Source organism: Peromyscus maniculatus, chromosome 6 (assembly GCF_049852395.1).
Source record: "Peromyscus maniculatus bairdii isolate BWxNUB_F1_BW_parent chromosome 6, HU_Pman_BW_mat_3.1, whole genome shotgun sequence".
In the NCBI taxonomy this organism is placed as follows: domain Eukaryota; kingdom Metazoa; phylum Chordata; class Mammalia; order Rodentia; family Cricetidae; genus Peromyscus; species Peromyscus maniculatus.
Window position 1 is genome coordinate 42106701 of NC_134857.1, and position 24138 is coordinate 42130838.

At 37.0% G+C, this 24138-nt stretch overlaps 1 protein-coding gene across 2 annotated transcripts in view; it reads right to left on the reverse strand.

Annotated features, from left to right (window-relative positions):
- Positions 1–227: 227 nt before the first annotated feature.
- The window catches only part of LOC102914398 (arylacetamide deacetylase-like 2), a 28166-nt gene continuing 4255 nt past the window's right edge, over positions 228–24138 (reverse strand). For both annotated transcript variants that reach the window (XM_006994656.3, XM_076574144.1), the window contains exons 2-5: positions 12918–13140; positions 9527–9596; positions 7795–7966; positions 228–1236 (exon numbers count right to left, since the gene is read on the reverse strand). In XM_006994656.3, coding sequence (XP_006994718.1) covers positions 634–1236; positions 7795–7966; positions 9527–9596; positions 12918–13140 — 1068 coding nt within the window. In that variant the 3' untranslated portion in view covers positions 228–633. The remainder of the gene's footprint in view (positions 1237–7794; positions 7967–9526; positions 9597–12917; positions 13141–24138) is intronic.

Below are 24138 nucleotides of genomic sequence, written 5' to 3' on the forward strand. Positions count from 1 at the left end.
ATTTTTGTAAAAAGCAGCATACACTTTTAATGACAAGTGAGTGAAAAGAACAATTAACTTAATTTACCTAGAGCAGACCAAAATAATGTATGGACAAAACATGACTGGAAAAAACATGGCAGAAGTACAGTATAAAGCTTAGTCCATAAGAATGTCCTTGTAATAGTTCTTTATCAGACTTTCTCCTCATTCATGGTTTCTTTTGTTTAATCTTTTTGAAGTTTTTTTTTTTTTTTTTGAGACTGCATGCCTCTGTATAGCAATGAGTAGAGGAGAATTAGCTACAAAGAACAGCCTGGTCTTGATCTCACAGATTATTGCCTCTAGAATGCTGGAGAGTAATATGCCAACCCACCCAGTCCTCATGACTCCTTTCATATCATATCCTTGAATCTCATCACATTTTTTCATTATCCTACCATTTTTGAATACTCAGAGTACATCTTTCCTAACAAACAATAATTAATGGAAATAATGACATGGACATTATCATTTTAGCAAAATTTTTTAAATTGAGAAGATGAAGTAATTTCCTCAAACATACACAATTATCTTCATTCAAATTCAAATGCAGCTTTATCCAAAGCCATTCTCATTCATCATATGGACTGCCTAGCTACATGTAAGATTTGTTTATAAATTTTCTTCTAACCAACTAATATACCTATCTCTCATTCTTAGTCCTAGCTGTAGAAACAATGGAGCTCTGGTAAATGACATGGCTCCATGGATTCCTTCCTCTATGTGGTCATGAGTAACTGGAACCCCAACATTTCTAAGCCGTGTTACATACATGAGACCATCATCTCTTATAAGGTCATGTTCACAAGTGACAATGTAAGTCAAAGGCAAACTCTGTAACTGGAAGTCACTGGCTAGCAAAGGGGATGCTCTACTATCCACAAGTGCTGGATAGGAACCATTCAGTTTTCCAAGAATGGGCTCAGTGTAAACATGGTTCTTTTTAAACTTCTCAGGAAGGAAGTCACTCCAGTTAACAAACTTGAACAGGTGTCTTGATCCTTCAGGCATGTGTTCATTTCTTAATGCGGCCTGGAACAGAGCTTTGTCTTCAGTCACATACAGGCACACCAACTTAACTGTCATCTCTCTGGACAGAATTGGACCATGTTCATACTCTCGATGAGATGGCAGAAGGGTGTCAGTCGACTGCAGGCCAGGGTAAATCAAGGCTTGTGCCTTAATTCTGTCTTTGTATTCTGGATCATTCTGTAGCTAGACATATAATAAGTACTCATGAGTCAATAGCTTTCAGACAAAATGATTGGTATATTCACCTTAATACCCTGTGGTAAAATAAATTTATTAAGCTGAAACGTTATTAGTGATTTTTTTCTATAAAGTTTACTCTAATTTAGAGACACAAGAGTGTGTCATCCCACTTTTATCTGTGCAGAAATAATGCATATTCTGTTGCTCACACATTTATTCACATATGACAACCAAACAGGAATATGATCAGGAAGATCAGGAGCACCCTAGTAATGATGAGAAAACAACTATAATGAAATTTTTGTTTGTTTCTTTAAAAAATTTAGCTTTTGTTGTTTTTGATAGGGTTATGTTGTGCATCTTAGGTTGTGTGAGAACATACTGTCCCCATGTCTCAGTCTCTCAAGTGTTCTACAAATTAGCATGTATTACTATGTGTAGTTTCCCTAAAATAAATTTTGACCTAAGTAATATAATGAGCCCAAACTACAAATATAATGTAATACAAATGCCAAAACCCACATATAAAATCTGATGCAAACACCTAATATTTATCTAAGTAATGCGGCATGATAGAAGTGATAGAAGATATAGAAAACAATTTATGGAAAACAGAATAGCAGAGAAGGATGTGGAATGTTTCATGTGTAGCCTGTTTCTTATCAGAAATAAGAGGAGTCCTGAGTCTGTAGTTACATTCTTCCTGTGCACTTCACAGCAGTGAATCTAGTAATCATGTAAGCATGAATACTTAACCAGCACCAGACTGTAGAGCAGTTATGCATCAGTGAATGTATACACAGCCATTCTTTGGGTATTTCAAGGTATGCAAAATGTTCTCAAGACTATGACTTCATAAGCAAAGGAAATGAAAGAATTTAATGAAATCTCATTAGCTCATCACAAGGTTAACCATCTGACTAACTTCAAATTGCAGGAGAGTAGAAAAGGGCTCTTACAAGTTCAGGAAGAAAATGAAGAAATAAAAATTTTCCTAAGAGAATCTTTCCTGGGTCCTTGTTCCTTCCCAGTGGCTTTGGAATGGGAATTTTCTAGATAAAATGCAACCTCTCAGAAGAGTAGACAACAATTCTACCTTGAACACAGCTTCAGAATTATGGCAGAATTGTGATAGTTCTTTCATGAGTAGCAGGAGGGCGGCCCCCAAGAGAGCTAGCACACATATTTGTATTTGAAGAGCACCAAGGTTATAACGTAGTTTTGTCTTAACTTTAAATTGAAATATATAATAAAATGAATGAGAAATGAGATGGCTCTCTCAATAAAGCATTTGTTGATACAAGTTTGAAGGCCTGGGTACAGATGGTCAGAACCAAGAAAGCTGGGCATAGCAGCATGTGCCTGTTATCCAGCACTGTGAGGATACGGTGGACACAAGGGGATCCCCGAAGTTAACAGGACAGCCTATCTAACTGACTCTGTGATCTGAGGCCCAAGTAAGAGACCCAGTTTTAAAACTAAGGTAGAGAAATACAGGGAAGACATCCAGTGTCAACCTCTGACTTCTGCATGTATGAGCATGCACATGAACAAGCACTTGTAAATACACACATTTTTTAACATATATACTCCCATAACACATGCATACACACAGGCATTAAATGAACACTGTTGCATTTAAGGTGGAGAAAAAGAGAGAATAATATTTCTCTAGGCAGTAGTTGAAAACTCCACAATCTTTAAATCAAAAGAAGCTGGAATTAATGCTATGATACACTGCCCATGGAGGAGGGTATCTGAGATTCAAATTTCACTAGTCTTCTGCTGTTGTGAGTCACTAGATCCCTTCTTCCTTCAGTACTCACTATGCTAAAACTAGTAAAATTTCATGCTGGAAATATTGCCTTTACCTCTAAGTTCTCAGTTTCAAACTTTTTATATATATAAAAAAAGCTTTCAAATAAAAACTGTCAGATATGCTGATTCATACCAATGTCTTTGATTATATACTCCAAAATTTGTATCCTATTACACTAAAAACAGTTTCTAAATATCATAAGCCAAATCCCCTAGAGAGACACTGATGACCCATTAAATGTCCCTTTTCACTGAAGAGGACAATCATGGAAGAACTGGCTGTGTCTAAATTTACCTAGGACACTGAAGATCCTAGGAAAAGCAATGGAAGTCTTGACCTTGGCAAGTCACGTGGATCACAGGGTCTAACCTGGCCCAAAGCATCTGAACCCCAGTGCACTGAAAAGCTAGTTGGTGGCCACATGCCTGCTTTTCAAAATCTTTCCACATCTGACAGCCTTTTGTGACACCACACCTGGACACTGTGGGAATATTGTCACTCTTACAATAGAATCAAAAAAATGGTCTAACACTGTACAAAGATTGAGACCTTCTTCCAATTTCCCTGATGCCACCAACCTTGGAAGGAAAAACCTTATGGCCATAAAGCTGACTGCTGTCTATATATATATATATATATATATATGTGTGTGTGTGTGTGTGTGTGTGTGTGTGTGTGTGTGTGTGTGTGTGTGTGATTTTGTAAAGAGGGCTGTAATAAATACGGTGTCTTAAATTGCTTGACTTAGTTCTAGATTTCTCTTGCATACATTCTAACAGAATTTCAGTAGTCAATCCAATGAAATGCAAAGGCAGTTTGGGTAGGTGAAACATGAACCTAATTAGTCTTATCCATAAAAACCAGGAGTCAGATATTGTAATAACCTGAAAGATCAGTGAAGCAGCAGAGCAGCCACCAGTGACTTTTTACCTTTCTGGATCCTCCAACCAAAAGGGCCAAGATCCTGTCTCTGTCCCACCTTATCACTTCCTCTCTCCAGCTCCAGATTGCTGGGATTAAAAGCATGAGCCACCACCGCCTGGCCTCTATGGTTAACTAGTGGCTAGTTCCACCCTTTGATCTGCAGGCAAGCTTTATTTGTCAGAACACAAACAAAATATCACCAACACGTAGCAGTAAAACAATGGTTACGGTTAAGTTTGGCTCCCAATGTGGCTGGTGAACCATGGGTACAGGGTGCAGCAGGAGGGCATGAGGGCAGTAGGAGCAGTGTGGGCCCTAGCATCCCAGGACAACAGAAAATAATCACCAAGGTAACTCCATGTAGTGGTTTCTTTTTTCAGCCTTTCAGCACATGCTCCTAATCCCCTAATCACCTTTGCTGATGTGTCAATTTTATAACCTTAGTTTTTGCAAGAGAGACAGAGACGTGGGGGGGGGGGTGTAGGAAGGGAAGGGAAGGGAGGCAGGCAAGCAGACAGACAGGAAGAGACAGTGGGGGAGTATGTCTTTGTGCACGTGGTGGTCAGGTGACATCTTGCAGGAGCTACTCTCTCCCTCCAACATGTTGGACCCCATGATGGAACTCAGATGGTCAGGGTTGGTGGCCAGCATCTTGACACAGTGAGTCAGCTTTTCAGTGATTGATAACTCATTTTGTCACAGGTATTTCAATCCTAATGTTCCCATGTGATGTTTGCTTATCTAGCATGTAGTGCTCTTGTCTATCTTATTTCAGGTTATAAGCCAAACTTAATTTTCAAAAATGAACTGAAGGATTAAAGTGTACCAAGTTAATGATTCTGTCTGTACTAGCCAGAACCACAGGCTAACAGTCTAGCATCAACTTTTCCATTTATTTGAGTATGTATTAATTACTTTCACCATAATCATGCACAATTGTGTTTGCACATACTAACATCTAAGCAAGAGAATCATTTCCTAATTTCTCCACAGAGCAATTTGCCTTGATTTCAACAATCATTTCCCACCTTATGTTAAACACTGTATTATTTATGCCTAAAAGCTTATTCAGTTGGGGAGAAGGTGGTCTGTCTTTATTCATCACTTTAGTTTTTTTGTCTTTTTTAAATTTTTTTTAATTTTATGATTTAATTTAATTTTACATATCAGCCATGGATTCCCTTGTTCTCCCTCCTCCCCCCCACCCCACCCCCAACTTCCCCTCAGCCCACCCCCCATTCCCATCTCCTCCAGGGCAAAGATTCCCTGGAGGATTGAGTTCAACCTGGTAGATTCAGTCCAGGCAGGTCCAGTCCCCTTCTCCCAGGCTGAGCCAAGTGTCCCTGTATAAGCCCCAGGTTTCAAACAGCCAACTCATGCACTGAGTACAGGACCCGGTCCCACTGCCTAGATGCCTCCCAAACATATCAAGCTAATCAACTGTCTCACTTATCCAGAGGGCCTGATCCAGTTCCATGGGGCCTCCTCAGCTATTGGTTCATAGTTCATGTGTTTCCATTCATTTGGCTATTTGTCGCTGTGCTTTATCCAACCTTGGTCTCAACAATTCTCGCTCACACAAACCCTCTTCTTTCTCACCAATTGGACTCTTGGAGCTCCACCTGGGGCCTGGCCATGGATCTCTGTATCCGGTTCCCTCAGTCATTGGATGGGGTTCCTAGCACGACCAATTAGGGTGTTTGGCCATCCTATCACCAGAGTAGATCAGTTTGGGCTGTCTCTTCAACATTGCCAGTAGTCTATTATGGGGGTATCTTTGTGGATTTCTGTGGGCCTCTCTAGCACTTTGCTTCTTCCTATTCTCATGTGGTCTTCATTTATCATGGTCTTTTATTCCTTGTTCTCCCTCTCTGTTCTTGATCCAGCTGGGATCTCCCGCTCCCCTAAGCTCTCTTTCCCTCGACCCTTGCCCTTCATTTCCCCCACTCACGTCCATGCTGTTTATGTAGATCTCATCCATTTCTATCATTGGGCAATCCCTGTGTCTTTCTTGGGGTCCTGTTTTCTAGGTAGCCTCCCTGAAGTAGTGAGTAGCAGTCTAGTCATCTTTGTTTTACATCTAGTATCCGCCTATGAGTGAGTACATACCATGTTTTCTTTCTGAGTCTGGGTTACCTCACTTTAGTTTTTTAAAATTTCTTCACTTCTGACAATTTCTGAGCCATCACAAATCTGCCTATTTATCCATATGTCTTTATCGAACTAATCCATTCATCATCCTTTCATCTTTCTAAATGATTTAGTGGAACCTTGTGAACTTTGGGATTCATATGAAGACATCACAGTGCTGCTCCCTGCTGAAGTGACACATTTTTAATCTCTAACTCTTTATGTTAGTTTTGGGCCACACAGTTTAGAATAGTGTCAGGTCTTTGTTTTGTTTTGTTTTGTTTTTCTGATGGTATATTAGAGAATAATATACCACCACCTGAAGATGACAACTTTTTAGATTTGGTTAATTTTTTCCCACCATATGGGTCCTGGAAGTCACATTCAGGCCCTCCAGCTTGGCAGCAGGTGCCTTTACCTGTTGAGCCATATCATCAGGCTGCTGTGTTTCTTTAAAACATGAGAACACAAATATTTTGTACTCTAGTCCACCTATATTTTGTTTTTCTACTAGAAAAAATATGACCTGTTTTAGAAGTTTCTTTTAAAAATTCTGTTATTCTAAGAGCCTGTTCATGTACTGATTACCTCACCAACAGAACATCCAAGTGATTCAAGAAAAAATTTGAGTAATTTATGGGCTTATACGAGATGGCATTTCAAAATGCTTGAATAATCAAAGGGATAGTTGTTTTAAAACAAACTAACTAGTCTTGAAAAAGGAAACATATTATTGATTGAAGTAAATTTTAAATAAAATAGAAGTATCCAGTAAAATTCAATAAATACAAACTTCGAGACTACATCTACTTTATAAGGGGAAGCCAATTTATGCACTATAAATGATATAACATATTCATTTTGTTCTACAAAAGCATTTGGGGGAATATGAGTCATGTGTTGGACTGGAATTGCTTTTCAAAATATCACCAATTGGGCAGTGATTATTTAGCTCATCTCAGCAAGAGTTTTAATATGAGGTAATTTAGTTTTATTACAGTAGGAATTCTTCTATACAAGCGTGATTTATTGTCCAATGTTATCTATGACAATCTGTATGCTTGCCACATTGCCATGGTTACTACTCAATATCAACTCTCCTGAATTTAGAATCATGTAAGAGAATGAAGCACACCTCTAGGAGTGTCTATGAGAGAATTTTAGAGAGAATTAACTAAGGAGTAAAGATTCACCCTGAACATGAAGGCATCATCTTACAAGTTGAAGTTTTCAGAAAAGAAGAGGATTGGTAATTCAGAAATGAAGCTTAGTACCAGCAAGCATCTTTTTCTGATTTCTAGACTTGAGAAATGAGAGCAAACAGCTTTACACTTCCACCACCACAGCCAAAGGCAACTCCCACTGTCATGCCTTCAAGGCCATGAGGCACTGAATGTTCCAAACCAGGAGCTGTTATATCCTCTCTTCCCTTAAATTGCTTCTTGTCAGATATTTAGTCTCAGAGAAAAAAAAGTAACCAAACACTCATCAATGACAGTGATACAAAAATACTGAAAACTTTAAAAGTTTATCTATAGAAAATCAGTAAGTTATTAACACATAATCCTTTATTGTAAAAAAGAGTGGTTCATAGATGATGTTGAACCTTTTCCTTACATTGGCAAGGTAAGCCAGGTTGAGTAATGGTCAGTATGACAGTTTTCTAATACCAGGTTCTTACTACGTACCAGTTGAACCACTGTTGCTGCTAAGGTTCCCCCAGAACTTTCTCCTGTAATGCAGATTCGAGTGGCATCCACTTCATATTCTGCAAGCACTTTATCCTGGAGAAAGAACTTGATCACAAAAATACAGTCTTCCAGGGCAGCTGGGAATGGATACTGAGGAGCAAGTCTGTAGCTTTAGAGGAAAATCAAACAAAACCACAATAAAATCCTTTGTTAAAATACAACTAAATATCTCTTACCAACAGATACACTGATATTTTGACCTTACTTTGAATCATAAATCTCACCAATAACCCCCAAGCTCATTGGTAGCTTCTATCTTAAAGTCAGGTATAGATTCAGGTTCAGGGTTCCAGGTATTGGTTCTAAGGATGAACAAGTGAGACAGGTGTGTTCACCCTGTGAAGCCTGTATGCTTCAGTGGCCCTCAGTGTGCTTGGTGACTCAAAAGCAATTCAGAATCACTGATAAGATTACCCCAGAAATTTTACCACAGAAAATATCAGAGTAAATTATTGACAGATGACTTCAATTATAAATGCATGTAGGTCCATTATTTGTAAAATTGTAGAATTTCATATTACAAATTGAATATCAGAATTTAAATCACCATAGTCATTATGAATTATGAACATTCCACGTGTACCAATGGATTTTACTCATTTTTTGAATTGTTTTATAAGACTAAGTACTATTATGTCTTTTCATTTTTGCATTTTTACTTTGTGTGTGTGTGTGTGTGTGTGTGTGTGTGTGTGTGTGTGTATTCTGTCTTTGGAGGACACCTCAATTGGGGTATCACATTTTTTAACTCTATCGCCTTAATACCTGTTAGAATTAGTGGATTATTCCCATGCTTATAGTAAACAATAACCATGACATGTTTCTTGCAGATATTTGTTTTTCAATCTGTGTCTTAAATATTTGAAAATTAGCATAATATGAGCAAATGACATACAAATATCATTACTCTGCAAGGTAAAGAACAGCATGTACCAAAAATCATGTATAATTCTTAAACATTGTACACTATATCACATCATTTAAAAAGCTTATTAAAAATGATCATGGGTTAAATTTGACTAAAATTATTGCAGGAAATGCACACTATTCTTACTATTATAATTTAGATACTTCTTAAAACTTAAGCAATTTGTCTGGTTCTATTAACAAGTAATTATGAGCAGGACAGAGCTAATCTCTGTAGTATGTCCTACCTGCCCCAATATACTCTCAAATACGGAACTCTTTACAGTGATTTTGTGTGAGGTGTGCAATCCTGTAAGTCTATTTCTACACTATTTCACTATTGAATTGTCTAGATTTGCAGCAATCTTTTCATCCTCCTGATGGGATGGATTCTCAGTAGCTCAGAGTACACAATAGTTCATAAAGTAATTAAGTACTTATTCATGTTTTTGCATGTTATTCAAAATGTTCGTAAAAGTAATGAGATAATAAGACATTATTTGGATAATGTCTTAAAATATTGAAATTTTTCAACATTTTCACACAAACAATACTAGAACCAAGAATAACACCAACTTCATACTCTTTAACCAGGTCAAATGAAACCCAACATCTCAAACATATAATGAGTATACTTTCTGTGTATGTTACTTGCAGATAAAATAAACTACTTGTGAAGCCGAGGTGGGTGTCTAGTCCTGAGAAAGCCAAGTCTATGTTGAGAATGCAAGGTGTGTGGTAAGAAGTATTATTGTTCTCTTACTCTACTCCCACAACAACAGCATCAAGCTTGTTTGCTGTCCGTCTGTTCAGGTCGTCATAGGCTGACATCTCTGAAACAATAGAATTAAATATAATTGGTGCACTGTAAGTGAAAAACAATGGAAACCCACCAATACCTATGAATGGGATAGAAATGTAGACTGTGATTAATTGACAGAAACCATGCAATCTCCACTTTTGTTGTCATATAAAGCAATACTCTGTGAGAGTTCAGGAAAATAAGATTGTCTACAACTCATTATCACCTTATTTCATAAAAATCTTGGTAGAAGAATTGGGAAATCTGGAATTAAGTTGAAAAGAACATTGTAGCCAGTACTATAATTTTCAGAAACTCAGAGATTTACTATAGTTATTTTTTTTTAGGGAACTTTTCAATGAAGGTACATCAATGTACTTAAAGCAAGATGCACTTTTAGTATAATTAAAACAAATGAGTTTTTCCTTTGCTAAAGGCATACATATCTATGTAAAGTCATGCATATTTAATGAACTTATAAGTAAACTTCATATTACCATTCTGAATAGAAGAGACAATTTCATTTTTATTAAAATCAAGTAACAGCATGTTCTTACATTTGTAATTCCTTACAAAAGTTAACTATGGATGAAATAGAGTTATAGTCAACTTATAAGAATTATAAAAAGGGGAAAAAGGAAAATGTTTTACTAAGCTTTTAATAGATAGCAATGTCAAGATTCTTTCAATTAGCAATATGTATTAATTCCACCAAAATGAATAAATTGGCATCCATCATGTTAAATATAAAAACATAATAACCACCAGCAAATAAACTAGAGAAAAATTACAAATTATAGTAAAAAAAGTTTATAAAACTTTGCAAAGTTCAGGGAAATATATGTAACCAATATATAGTTGGAATATAAAGTTTGAACAGAGGCAGAAAGTGGGCAAAATAACAAAATAGGAATGGAGGATCTATACTTCAATGTTTGACAAAAGATTTATCAGTAAGTGGTCAACATATCGGAAATGTTTATCAATAATTCATGTGGCCATATTTTTATACTATGAAAGACAGAGAAAGAAGGAAAGAGAAATGAAGAAACAGTGGTGAGCAACTAGGAATGAAAGAACAGGAAGTAATCTAAACGATAATCTACATAGTGTGGACAGGAACAAGAAGATGCTCACATTTTTGTGGTCAGGACATGTCAGAAAGTGTAGGATCTAAATGACAGTGTAAAACAGAGCATGCTGTCATTACTGAGGGACATTGGCCTGTCTTGTGTTGTTGGGGTCTTATTTATTTTCCTGTTTACTCTTAAAGAACAGAATATGATGTAGCTGTTAAAGAATTCACATGATACCCTAATGGCCAGTTATGCAGCCTATTCCACAGTTGATTTTATTGAACTTCAGTTCAGCAACAACATTAGAGATAGAAAACAGGATGGGCATGGGGGCTAAGGTGGAAACAAGTAAACAATAAAGAAGAGAAAATCCTGGAATGAACAGCTAAAGAATGAAATATTGAAGTGTGGGAATATTAAATATTTATAAAGTCTAAACAATAACTTATTTTACCATGGTTTCAGCTTTTCTTTTGTTTTAAAGTTGTAGATGCAAATGAAGGAGGAAAGTAAGGAAGGAAAAAGAAATTTATTTCATACAAGATAACGGTAAAAAACATTAGTGTAGCAAAGGGCATTACTTTCAGATTACACAGCTCAAAGACAGAATCAAAAGGAGAGAAAGAGACAGACATGGAAATATGTCTCTGAAAATAAAGCACAACTAGGTAATAACTGGAGAGAGCAACAGGGTCAACAGAAGCGAAGGCAAGAAAGACAGTACATTAGGAGTCAATGAAGGGGGTACAGTTGCAGATAGAAGAAACACAAATCAGATGATGATTTGGAAGGATCTATCCCGAGGAAAGCAAAAGATATAAACATGTCTTTTCCCAGAATGTAAGTAGAGAATAGTGAAGAAGAGATCAGTAAGATGCCAGTAAGTGTGAGATGGGTAAGGAGAGAAGTGGATTTGGAGATGCTAAACATACAGACTTAGGTGCTGGAAGGAGCAGGTAAGGTTGGAAACAGGATGGAAATTTAGAAGTAGCATTGGAGTAAAACAGAGGGACTAACTGCTTTTGAGAGGGGGCATTTTCCAGCAACAGTGAGAGCATGGATGGTCTGCTCAGCAGGAGCATGAGACTGAATCCCCTGGTTTCTGCTAATAAAACTGTTATTTCCTCCCCTTTCTAACTGTAGGGCTTTGAAAGCATTCTTTAATCCATTTGTTTCTTCACGCCTACAACACTGGTGATAACTGAGAAATGCTCACTCAGTTGGCAGCCCAGCTGAACACAGTAGCATTGGTATTTATTTTATTTTTACTTTTCATTTATTCTTCTCTCATTTATTATACCCTGATCACAGTTTCCCCTCCTTTCCTTCCAGTCCCCTCTCCCTCCCCTCCCCTCCAGATGCAATCCTACTCCTTTCCCTTCAGAAAACAGCAGGCCTCCCAGGGATATCAACTAAACATGGTACCTCAAGTCATAATAAGACTAGGCACATCCCTTAATTTTTGCTTATCTCAAAATGCCCACAGTTCATGAAAACAAAATACTGGATATAATAATTAAGTTACAGGGTCATTGAAGAAAAGAGTGTTATCACTTGTTTCTTATGTCTGTTAAGTACACAGTACAATATCTCAACACTTTGCTCCGTAGTGAATCCATAACTCATCGAAAGTCTAAAATGGTCTCTCTCTCTCTCTCTCTCTCTCTCTCTCTCTCTCTCTCTCTCTCTCTCTCTCTCTCTCTCTCTGTGTGTGTGTGTGTGTGTGTGTCTGTCTGTCTGTCTTAGCTACTACACTCACCTGCAGAGGGGAATACAGAGGTTCAAGTCAGGAACTGATTAACAGCATTATTTCATTTTATCACTTTAATACAAAGTTATTCTCTGGTTGCTACGTGTTTATATTATTGTTGTATCATAATCTACAACTTGAACATATGTTAACTGCAGTATGGCAGTGATTATATTATTTCAGATCCAACAATTAAAGGACCTGGCTCACATCAGTGTTTTATATAATTTATTTGATTAGATTATTTTAGTCTGAATTCAGAGTTTATTGTTTACATATTCAAGTCTAGGCTCTCTATGTGTTTATTGAAAAGTAAAGTTTTTCTAATAGAACAATCATATTTCCACATAATGCTTTACTTACCAATATGAAATACGTGTGAGCCATGGCCCATAAATTCCAATGTATCTAACTTAAGAAGCACATATTACTCAAGTCATCATTATATTGGTAAGTACTTTGTCAATTCACATCACTTATTTGCATATGAATACATGAACAACACACACATCAGAAATACACTTACTGCAGCTTCCTGTGACGAAGGCACCACCATGAATGAAAATTACAGCTGGTCTCTGTCTTTCAGATTTCCTTTTTGGCAAGTACAAACGAACAGGAATGTCATTAAAGTTTGTGTCAATCACTGTAACGTTTTCATCTGAAACTGGTTTTGTAAAGTGAACTGTTGCTAAAGTTGAAAATAGTTCTTCATATTTCATAAGACCTACATTTTCAAATAATGTGGCCTATAAAAACAAGACAAAATTTTAAAGCTTAAACATTTTTTAATAATAACAAATGCACCACACATGAAATGATAAAAATAAAGAGTGTGATAATACTCTAGAAGACTAATTTTATTTCCTAACAGTATTTTGGTAGCATGAAATTCTAAATATGTTTATCTGCTCCAGACCAGCACAAAACTGAGTTCACTAACAATTCATTATGGATGGCAGATGGGTCAATAAAATCCCATCCCTTTAGAAAATAATTGGTAGTTATAGCTTAATAAGAAAAAGGAGTCATTTTCCTCCATAGCTGTTAATGAGTTACCCTTGCTATAGTAAATAATCTCCTCCCAATGTTCAAGAAGAAACTCTATTAAACTCATTGGATCACACAGAAGAATGAAGATATGAAAGTAGGAGGGGAACTTGTTGAGAAAATGGATACCAGTAGACACAGAGAGGGATGAAAACAGGGGATTCATCAGGTAAATGCATAAATCTGTCCAACAATAATAAATAAATGTTTGAAGATATTAAGCTGCTATTGACCTGGAAGTTTCATCCTTACTTGCTAGGCTTTATAGAGCTTAAAGGTGCGATGTATACACCAGAGAAGGAAAGTAATTATTAATTTTACCCAACTGTGAACCCCATGAACTACAATAACCACTGGACTAGCAAGACTTACCTACTCTTTCAACATGGTTTGAACATTATGTGGTAACCAATCACATTCTTTCTGGATTTTAGTCACATTACATATGATGAAACTTATATCTAATACCATTGTTTGTGTGGGAATTCCATCCATTCTGCCAATGGCTTGCTGGTAACAAGTCCTAGGGTGTGATCTTGTCTGCATATGTAACTACTTCAGAACTGAGGAGGAGGAGTCGGCGTCATGAGCTTTCTTGGGTGGTTAGAGCCACATCAAGTGGCAGAAAGTGGCTTGCAGTTGGTCCCCATTGCCCTTAGGCAGAGCAGCAGCTGGATCAGCAGCAATCTTTACTTAATCTATATTCATGATCATCATCCCCATTGTATTCCTTAATAAATAAGTCTTCTTCCCAGATACCCATGGATTTCTCAAATTATCTGTTATCCATGTGGTCTAACCTGTGTAGCCTCTAAGCCTCCCCACCCCCCAGCCCGCACATAGCTGGTCTACTCAGTGACTGGGCCCTAGCAAACCAGCATGCCCAAACTCTACCTTTTGGAATTCCCACTCTGCCAGAGATGCCCACGGCTGCATGCATCCTCCCGCCCCAAGCCTGTGTTTCATTGCTTGGGGCTGCCTAACTCTATGCAGCTTAACAGTGTCCAAATTCAGGTTTTTAAAACACCCACTCCTGACTTGGAACAGAGCAACCCTGCCCCGCTCCTAGCAGCCTGTGGCATCCATGTTCCCATTCCCAGCGGCATGTGCCAGTGCTCTGAGGTCAGCTCACCCAGGCCAGCAGTCTGCTCTGCACACACTGCCAGCCCTACTTATACCAGGGCTCCACCAGCAGGCCAGCTGTCCAGTGGTCCAGCAGTCTGCTCTGTGCCAGCCATTTTTGTTTGGCCTGCCCCCTTCCCCATACAGGTTCTGCTCTGCTCCAGCACTGGGGCAGGGCCTGCGCCTGATGATTCTCAGCTGCTCTCTCTAACCAAATTTGTTCAGTGTAAATAATCTGCTACCAGGTTGCTGGCCTGGGTGGGACTTTCATTCACAGTCAACTCCGGGAGCCTAAGTCAGCCTGAGTCGACCTTCTTTGGTGCCACACCTGTGATACCTGCTGGCCAAACATCTTTATTACATCCCCAAATCTTTGCATGTGTCAGTCATCCTAATATTGCATCTGTCTGCAGGTCAATCAAGATTTTTTACCCCTAATACAATTAATTACCTGAGGATTTTAACTCAGGTAAATTACTTGATAACTTTACATTTTAGACTGATACATAAACAAACAAACAAACAGTTTACAATTTGTAAACCCTTTCCATGCCAATGGTGGGAAATTTCACCAAAAAGCAATTAGGTACCTGCTAATTTCTAGTGTAGATGGGATGTTACAAGAGATAAGCAGCCTACCTGGGTGGGATGTATACATTTTTTGATATAATTTCTATTAGTCTGGCAATTAATGTTTTATCCTTAAGAAATGGTTTGATAACAGTGTCAAAGATGAGAAATTGACTAAAATTAAACATTCTTTACAAAATGGTTATGAGAAATTGGCAGAAAGTACACTAACTTTGGAAAGTAATTTGCAAGACATATAGATAGTCACTAAGGAAGACAAGATAGCCTTGACAGATAAGAAGAAACTTTAGAGGTATTTACACAGACCACGGAGAATGGTTATGAGAAATTGTCAGGAAGAACACAAGCTTTGGAAAGTAATTTGCAAGCCATACAGATAGTCACTAAGGAAGACAACACAACCTTGGTAGATAAGATAGAAGCTTTAGAATTATATATAAATGACAAGAACAAGAAACTGATTGATTTAATGAAGGTTTTGGAAGCACTTGCTGTTCAGGAGGTTCAGACCCTACAAAAGGCAACTACTAATAGATTCCAAGCCTTAGAAGAACTTATTAAAACTGATTAAAAAGAGCTTTCAGACATAAATGAAAGAAGTTAGAGGGGAGTCAACCTCACTTTTATCTTATATAGTTAGAAATGAGCTGCCTAGCGAGTTAGCACACCTGCCATGACTTATCCTGTTACTGTTTGTAAGATAAGCAAATAACAATTATCCCAAATAATATGCTGGCTGCAAATGGGAATCTATACATATGAAAGATTTAAAAATATTTAAAAATTAAGGAAGCAGTAGTTTCCTATGGTATACATTCAGCACATGTGAGGCAGATGTTGAATATGTGATCCTCTTGGAACAGAATCACCCCAAATGACTGGAATTAATCAGTCTCAGAAGTATTAGAATATGGTCCTCAGTTACAATGGAAAAGCTGTTTGAGAGAAGAAGCTAAAGCCCTTAAATAGCAAGGTAAGATTAGAAGTTTTGAGATTTCCCAAGATTAAATACTTGGTGAAGGCCGTTAAGCTGATGTAAATAATCAGGCTACATTTGGTGAACACACCTTGTCCCTCTGCTGTACTGCAGCCTTAAATGTTTGGGATAGGATTTAAGAGTCAGGAAAAAGAACTGACCCACTCATTAAAATTATACAAGCCTCAAGAGAACTCTTCACTGACTTTTTGCAAAGATTGACTACAGCTGTAAATAGAATCATATCAGATTCAGAAGTTAGATGAGTACTAGTTGAATCTTTGGCTTTTGAAAACACTAATTTAGAATGCAAAAAGATATTTGGGTCTTGAAAAGTCAGATCAGCACCCATAGAAGAATGAATCCAACACATAGTCAATATTGAGTCTCATAAGTATAGTGATGAATCCTGGATAGGAGAGGTGATTTTTCAAACATCAAAAAGTCAAATGTTTTAACTGTGGTAAATCAGGCCATCTAAGAAGAAACTGCAGACAGGACATTCCTATAAACAATGTTTTTCTAGGGATGACCTAAATAGAAGGCCCCAACCTTCTAAATTATGTGGAAGATGTGGCAAAGGCCAATATTGGACCAGTGAATGCAGATAAATAAGAGACAAAGAAGGCAACTTTTTAATCATCCTGACACACCTTGGGAGACTCTTGTAGGACCACATGTCAGACATGGTCCAGTCATCCCCAGTCACTGTGAAGGAAACTTCTCAATGCCTATTGTAAAATACCATACTGCTCTGGATGATAGAACAGCTTTGGAAGATGAATCAAAAATTCCAGGAGAAATGATAAAATTAATATTTTTGCAGACATCTATAAGTGATCAAAGACCAAACAAAGCTTAGGGTATGTATGAATGACATTGTAATTGAAGGTCTATTGGACACAGGGAAAGATGTGGCATCCAAACTGACCTCTTAAGGAGGTAGATGTTTAGTTCTTGAGGATTAGAACCCTCTCTCAGGTAAAACAAAGCACAAGGTGGGTTGAATGTATAGGGCCAGAAGACAAACAAGAAAACTGAGGTAATATGTAGCTAATGTAGCAGTGAATCTATGGGGTCATGATTTATTACAGCAATGGAATACCTAGACTAATGTTCCTCTCATCTCAGAAATGGACCATAAACAAACATATTTCTGGGAGTAATATTATAAGACATTATAAAAATCAATCACTGACCATTTAGGCTGTACAAAATCAGGGCACAACAGCTATTTATCTCTCAGAGGTACCAATAACTCTACCTTTAAAATAGTTAACTGACAAACCTGTCTGGGTTGGGCAATGGCCTACATCACAGAAACTACAGGCATTATTAGAATGGCTAGTTCAGGAACAGCTAAATGTTCAACATTTTGAAGAATCCACCAGCCTTTGGAATTCTTCTGTATTTGTTATTAAAAAGCAATCTGGAAAATGGAGAATTCTGACAGATCTGAGAGTCATAAATAAAGTAATTCAGCCAATAGGCTCTCTACAGCCTGGAATGCCCTTGCCGTCTCTGTTACCCAAAGGATGGCCTATTATAGTTATTGACTTAAAAGACTGTTTTTTTCATTATACCTCTACAAGAAAAGATATGGAAAAATTTTGCCTTCATGGTGCTTATTTATAATAATTCTCAGTCTGTTAAGAGATATCAATGGAAGTCACAAGTCAGGGAAATTGTAAAAAAAAGTTCTACTTGTTCCTTGTATAATCAAATTCCATCACCTGCAGGAAATAACCCTAAAGGTATAAAAAGAAATGAAATTTGGCCAATGAATACATCTCATTTTTCAGAATTTGGAAAATTAAAATATGTACACCATACAATAGATATGTTTTCAGGATTTCAATGGCATCTGCAATGAGTTATGAAAAGGCTGATTCTGTAATTACACACCTTTTAGAAGTCATGACCATCATGAGAATAACTGTACAAATTAAGACTGACATGCTCCAGCTTGTCTCTAGTAAAATGAAATAGTTTTTTTGCATATTATAGTACAGGACAAGTGGTTGTAGAAAGATCTAATTGAACTCTAAAAGATATGCTTAATAAACAGAAAAGGGTGATAAATGCCCCAAGAGATAGATTGGATAATGCCTTATTAACTTTAAATTTTCTAAATGCTAATGAGGAAGGACAGCTGTGGAGAGACTTTGGACAATAGAAAAAAACCTACAAAAACTATATTAGCCTGTGTACTTTAAAGAAGTGTTGACCTCAGACTGGAAACCAGGGTATGGATTACATTGGGGAAGGGAGTTCACTTTTGTTTCCATAGGAGAAGAAAAAGCTATGGATACCATCAAAATTAATAAAGATTTGATTTGTACAGGAGAGACCTGTTAATAAGTAAAAGTGATAGTTCATCCATTGATGTGAAAATTCTACAAGTCAAAAGAAAAACTCACCAAATAAGCATTGATGCAGGGTTTTGTTTTCGTCTTTACAGGAAAATAGAAATACCCATTTTTCAAGAAGTCAAAAGACCTTGGACATCTAGACATCTAAAGAAGAAGGGAAAACTTTCCAAAAAATATTACCAAGCAAAGAAAAATTTGACCTAATGGTAGCAATATTCTCTCCTACCTTTACAAGACCTGAAAAATTAAAATTGCTTTACTTCTCTAAAAATTTGTAGTCCTGACTCCATTAAAAATTAAAGCTGGCTTTGAAGTTGGAGTGTGACTTTCTACTTCTCTATATCCAAGCATGCTGTTAAAAGAAAAATTCAGAGTTTCTGTCTAATAACAGAATCTGTTGTGGGACAAAAGAAAACCAAAATCTAAGGACCCTTGTGCTGTAGGATGGTCTGTATGTCAAATTGCTCTGATTGGTCAATAAATAAAACACTGATTGGCCAGTGGCTAGGCAGGAAGTATAGGTGAGACTAACAGGAGAAAAGAAAGAACAGGAAGGCGGAAGGAGTCACTGCCAGCTGCCACCAGGACAAGTAGCATATGAAGATGTCAGTAAGCCACAAGCCACATGGCAAGGTATAGATTCATGGAAATGAATTAATTTAAGATACAAGAACAGTTAGCAAGAAGCCTGCCATAGCCATACAGTTTGTAAGCAATATAAGTCTCTGTGTTTACTTGGTTGGGTCTGAGCGGCTGTGGGACTGGCGGGTAACAAAGATTTGTCCTGACTGTGGGCAAGGCAGGAAGACTCTAGTTACACCCTTATTGTCACAATCTCCTTCACCTCGTACTTATTTTTGACTCTTTAAAAACCTTTCTTTAGATATAATCCTGTCTTACAATTTAAACTTTCTGATTTGATATTAATAATGTTTAAGTTTTCCACCACGAATAATACATTTTCCCAACAGTGATCTCTGAAGTCTCCAAAAAGATGATGGGGCCCCACAACAACCATACCTGGTTCATAATAATGCCATCGAGCCTATAAACACCACTCAAAGATTGGCTTTGGACTACTAACTACTCAAGACAATTCCAAGGTGGCTAGCTGAGATGATTTACCTTCTTACACCGATCTAGACAGAAGTTCAGATAAGCATTACCCATTGCTCTGAGATGGGCTACAAATGTTACAGTTAGCCCTCAAGAGATTTAACCATTGTTTTAGTTTTCTACAGTATCTCATAAAGATACCATTACCCCATTGACATCAGGAATCAATTCTAAGATACCCCCTCTCCCAACAGTTTTTTATTGTACTCAAGGTTATGCATAATTGTCATCTGTGAGGGATTGGTTATAAGTTGTTGGGAGAGGAACAATAAAGTTAGACTCAAGAATCTCATTTGGAATAGAAAAAAAGGGGATAGATAGGACAGGATAAGGTAGATTATAATATCTACTTGTAAACTAATTTAGCAACTATAAGCTTTAGATAATTTGTATTAGTATGGATTCTTGTATATTGATATAAATCTAAAATTATTTTTCTATTCCTATCTAAGATAATTTGTGTATTGATACTAATTCAAAATTATATTTGTCATATTGTATATATGTTCCTACTTCTGTTTAAAATATTTTTGTATATTGATGCAAATTAAAGATATATTTGTCATATTGCACTATACATTTCTACTTATGATTAAGATATTTTTGTATATTGTCACAATTTCAAGGTCATTGTCCTTATGCTGTACATCTTTTTAAATATTGTTTATTTTTATACTGTGAAGCTTTAGCTTTAAGCTCTATAGGTTGATAAGAATTACAGGTTTATATTCACCCATGTCTGTCAAACTTATAGTCCTGTTAATTAGATTTCCTAGGTGTGCAAAGATATATCCCACAAAAATAGGTAATCTTAAAATACTTCAAAGACCTAGGGGATATGATATTTAAATGTTTTAATAACTTAGAATTCTGTTAACGTGAAATACAACTGCTCCTGGCAGCACTCATCTACTTCCAAAAAGATGATGGGCATCAAAGACACTCCATATGGAGTTTGTGTTCATCTTGACAAAACTGGCCTGTTGGGCAAAGAACTGTCCTTGCCTTGGCTGCTGACAGTAAGCATGCTTTCCAATCCAGACAAGCAGAACACAAGGAAAATCTATTATTAAACCTTACCAAACTAGGGTAGAACAGGCTTTCAAATTTTCCTGCTTCTGAAAATGGTCTGTCAGATATTCTAGGCCTATAGCCAAAGTTGAATGCCCCTACGTTGCAGAGAAACATTGGGTGACTGTCCAGGCAGCCAGCTGTTTCTGTCATTTCTTGCAGTTTTTTTGGAAGTTTCTCGCTTGCACTAATGCTTACTCAGGTAATATAATTTTCCTCCTCAGGTCTTAGATGAGGTTGAAGACTAGATAGTTACAGTTATAATCCTCTCATATCTTAGCTAAGGGCATATTAGGTCCAAGACTTAGACTCAGGATAGGACAGCTTTTGGAGCAATCGCTGTAATTTGTCAATTATCTATGGTCTAGACATTTAGACTGTGTTCTTGCTTGATGTTTTTCTTGTACGTTGTATTTCCATTTTTGTTTATGTTATTATCTTTTGTTTCTTCTGAACAATACTTGATAATTGTTCCTGTTGTATATAGTTTTGTATTAGGATTAGAACCTTCTTATTTAGACAAAAAGGGGAAGTACTGTGGGAAATCAATCCATTCAGCCAATGGCTTGGGAGTTACAAGCCCTGGGCGTGGTCTTGTCTGTGTAAGTGACTGCATAAGAGCTGAGGAGGAGAGGTGTTGAGCTCTCTTGAGTGGTTGGAGCTGGATCAAGCAGTGGAGAGTGTCTTGTGGTTGGTCCCCATTGCCTTTAGGTAGAATAACAGCTAGATCAGCAATGGTGTTTACTTGTTCTGCATTCGTGAGTGTGATCCTCATTTTATTCCTTAATAAATAAGTCTTCTTCCCAGACATCCATGGATTTCTCACATTAATTGTTCGGTCAAGAACCTGTGGATAGACAGGTCATAGGCCACATGAGAGAACCTACTACTGCCACTCTGTTAAATTGACTTCTAAATATGGTCAAACATCATTGTCTAAAATTCTCAAAGAACTATGAAACAGGAAAAACATGGAGTACAAATAAATTATATATATATATATATATAACAAAACATGCTGTGTTTGGAAGTAATAGCACTCTTGGTTTTGGTTTTGGTTTTGGTTTCAGACAGTGTTTCTCTGTGTAGCCCTGGCTATCCTGGAACTCACTCTGCAGACCAGGCTGGCCTCAAACTCAAAGATATCCACCTGCCTCTGCCTCCTGAGTACTGGGATTAATGGCATGCATCACCATCATCTGAAATAATTTATTCTGATCTGTAATTTCATTGAAAATAAAATTATCTGAAAAGTGGAATTTCAGGTATGTTCCAATATTTTATTTTATTTTGTTGGTCATTCAATTTAGTGTTATAAAATGATTTGTGTGTGTGTGTGTGTGTGTGTGTGTGTGTGTGTGTGTGTAAACATGATGGCCATGTGTGTTTGTAAAAGTCAGGGATAAACTTGGGTGTTGGTCCTTATATTTTGAACTTGTTAAAGACAGGTTCAGTCGCTCCAGCTGTATATGCCAATCTTTCTGACCCAGCGGCTTCCTTGATTCTCCAGTCCTCACCTCCCCTCTCACTGTAGAAGATGTGCATTACCATATCCAGCAAACTGTGGGTTCTGGAGACCCGAGAGAAGACCCGAACCCTTGCTCAGCAAGTGTTTAACCCACTGTGCTGTCTCCATCATCCCTAGTTTAGTCTAATATTTTAAAATGTCATTCATTTCCTATATATATCATAATTCATGTTTTCCCTTTTCAGATATAAAATAGTATCTTTTCTTTTTTTAAAGATGACTTGAAGGAAAAAGAAGCCACTTTTTAATTTATATCATTGAAGACAGGCTCTCTTTAGTATTTTTGATAAATCATTTAAGACATTACTGACCAATTTCAGTTAAATCATTGTTATATTTTTATGTGACTAGAATATTCCAGAGTATATACTACTGTTTCTGCCTCATGATAGTAAGGTTATAAATCAATACAGATATTATACCCATCTACATTAATGGTGAGAATAATGACTCCAGGAGCTCCTGTAGCTAACCATTGATACACAGATACTAACTGGAAGAACAAGGTGAAGTGCTATGTATCTAGGTCAGTGGTACATATGATCTTCTTTGTATAATTAGCTGACACATTATAGATCTAAAAAATAAAAGTAAGAAAAATGCTAAATTCTAGAAGAATGTAACAAGTGGAAGATCAAAATGGCAGTTGTATAAACAATTTTCTTTGAGGAATGATAGGTGCTGTTGATGGAATCAACACTGTGGTTTTGTCACATTCAAGACTTTTTTTAATACTATAAAGCTCTAAACTTAAAAATCAATATGCATATATAGAAACACGCAATAAGAACATCTACTAAGAAAAGTGTCCAGGGCCAGATGGTTTCAGGGCAGAATTCTACCAGACTTTCAAAGAAAAGTTAAAGCCAATGTTCCTCAAATTATTACACAAAATAGAAACAGAAGGAATATTGCCAAATTTAGTTTATGAGGCTATAGTTACTCTGATAGGTAAACCACACAAAGATACAACAAAGAATGAGAATTACAGACCAGTTTCCCTTATGAATATAGACGGAAATACTCAACAAAATACTCAAAAACACAATCCAAGATCACATCAAAAAGATCATCCACCATGATCAAGTAGGCTTCATCCCAGAGATGCAGGGATGGTTCAACATAAGGAAATCAGTCAATGTAATCCACCACATACACAAACTGAATGAAAAACAAAGAAGCATGATCATCTCATTAGACGCTGAAAAAGCTTTGGACAAAATCTAGCACTGCAGTATGGTAAAATTCTAGAAAAGAATAGGGATAAAAGGGACATAAGCCAACATAATAAAGGTAATTTACAGCAAGTCTATAGTCAACATCAAATTAAATGGAGAGAAACTCAAAGTAATTCCACAAAAAATCAGAAACAAGACATGGCTGTCCACTCTCTCCATATCTATTCAACATAGTATTTGAAATTCTAACCAAATCATCAGACAGCTGAAGGAAATCTAGGGGATATAAATTGGAAAGGAAAAGATCAAAGTATCATTATTTGCAGATGATATGATAGTATACATAAACAATCCCCAAAATTCTACGAGGGAACTCCTACAGCTGATAAACACCTATGAGTAAAGCAGAGTATCATTAGGAATCATTTCTTTTTCTTTTTTCTTATTTTTTTTTTGTCAGTTGTATTTGGTTATACCCTCTTTCTCTGAGCTATCTGTTTTCTATAACCAGACAGGCTTCCAGTGGTGGGACTGGGAAACCAACCAAGCCACAGAACTCTCAACCTAAAACCTGTCCTGCCTGAAAGAGTGCTGGGGCAATGGTGGTTCTTAGTTTGTGGGAGCTGCCAAACAATGACTGGTCTAACTTTAGATCCAAGCCACTAGAGGAAGCCCAGGCTCAAAACTGCCGAGATGGCCAGGAACTTGATAGCTCAAAGAAATAGGGTAGAATCAAACACAAC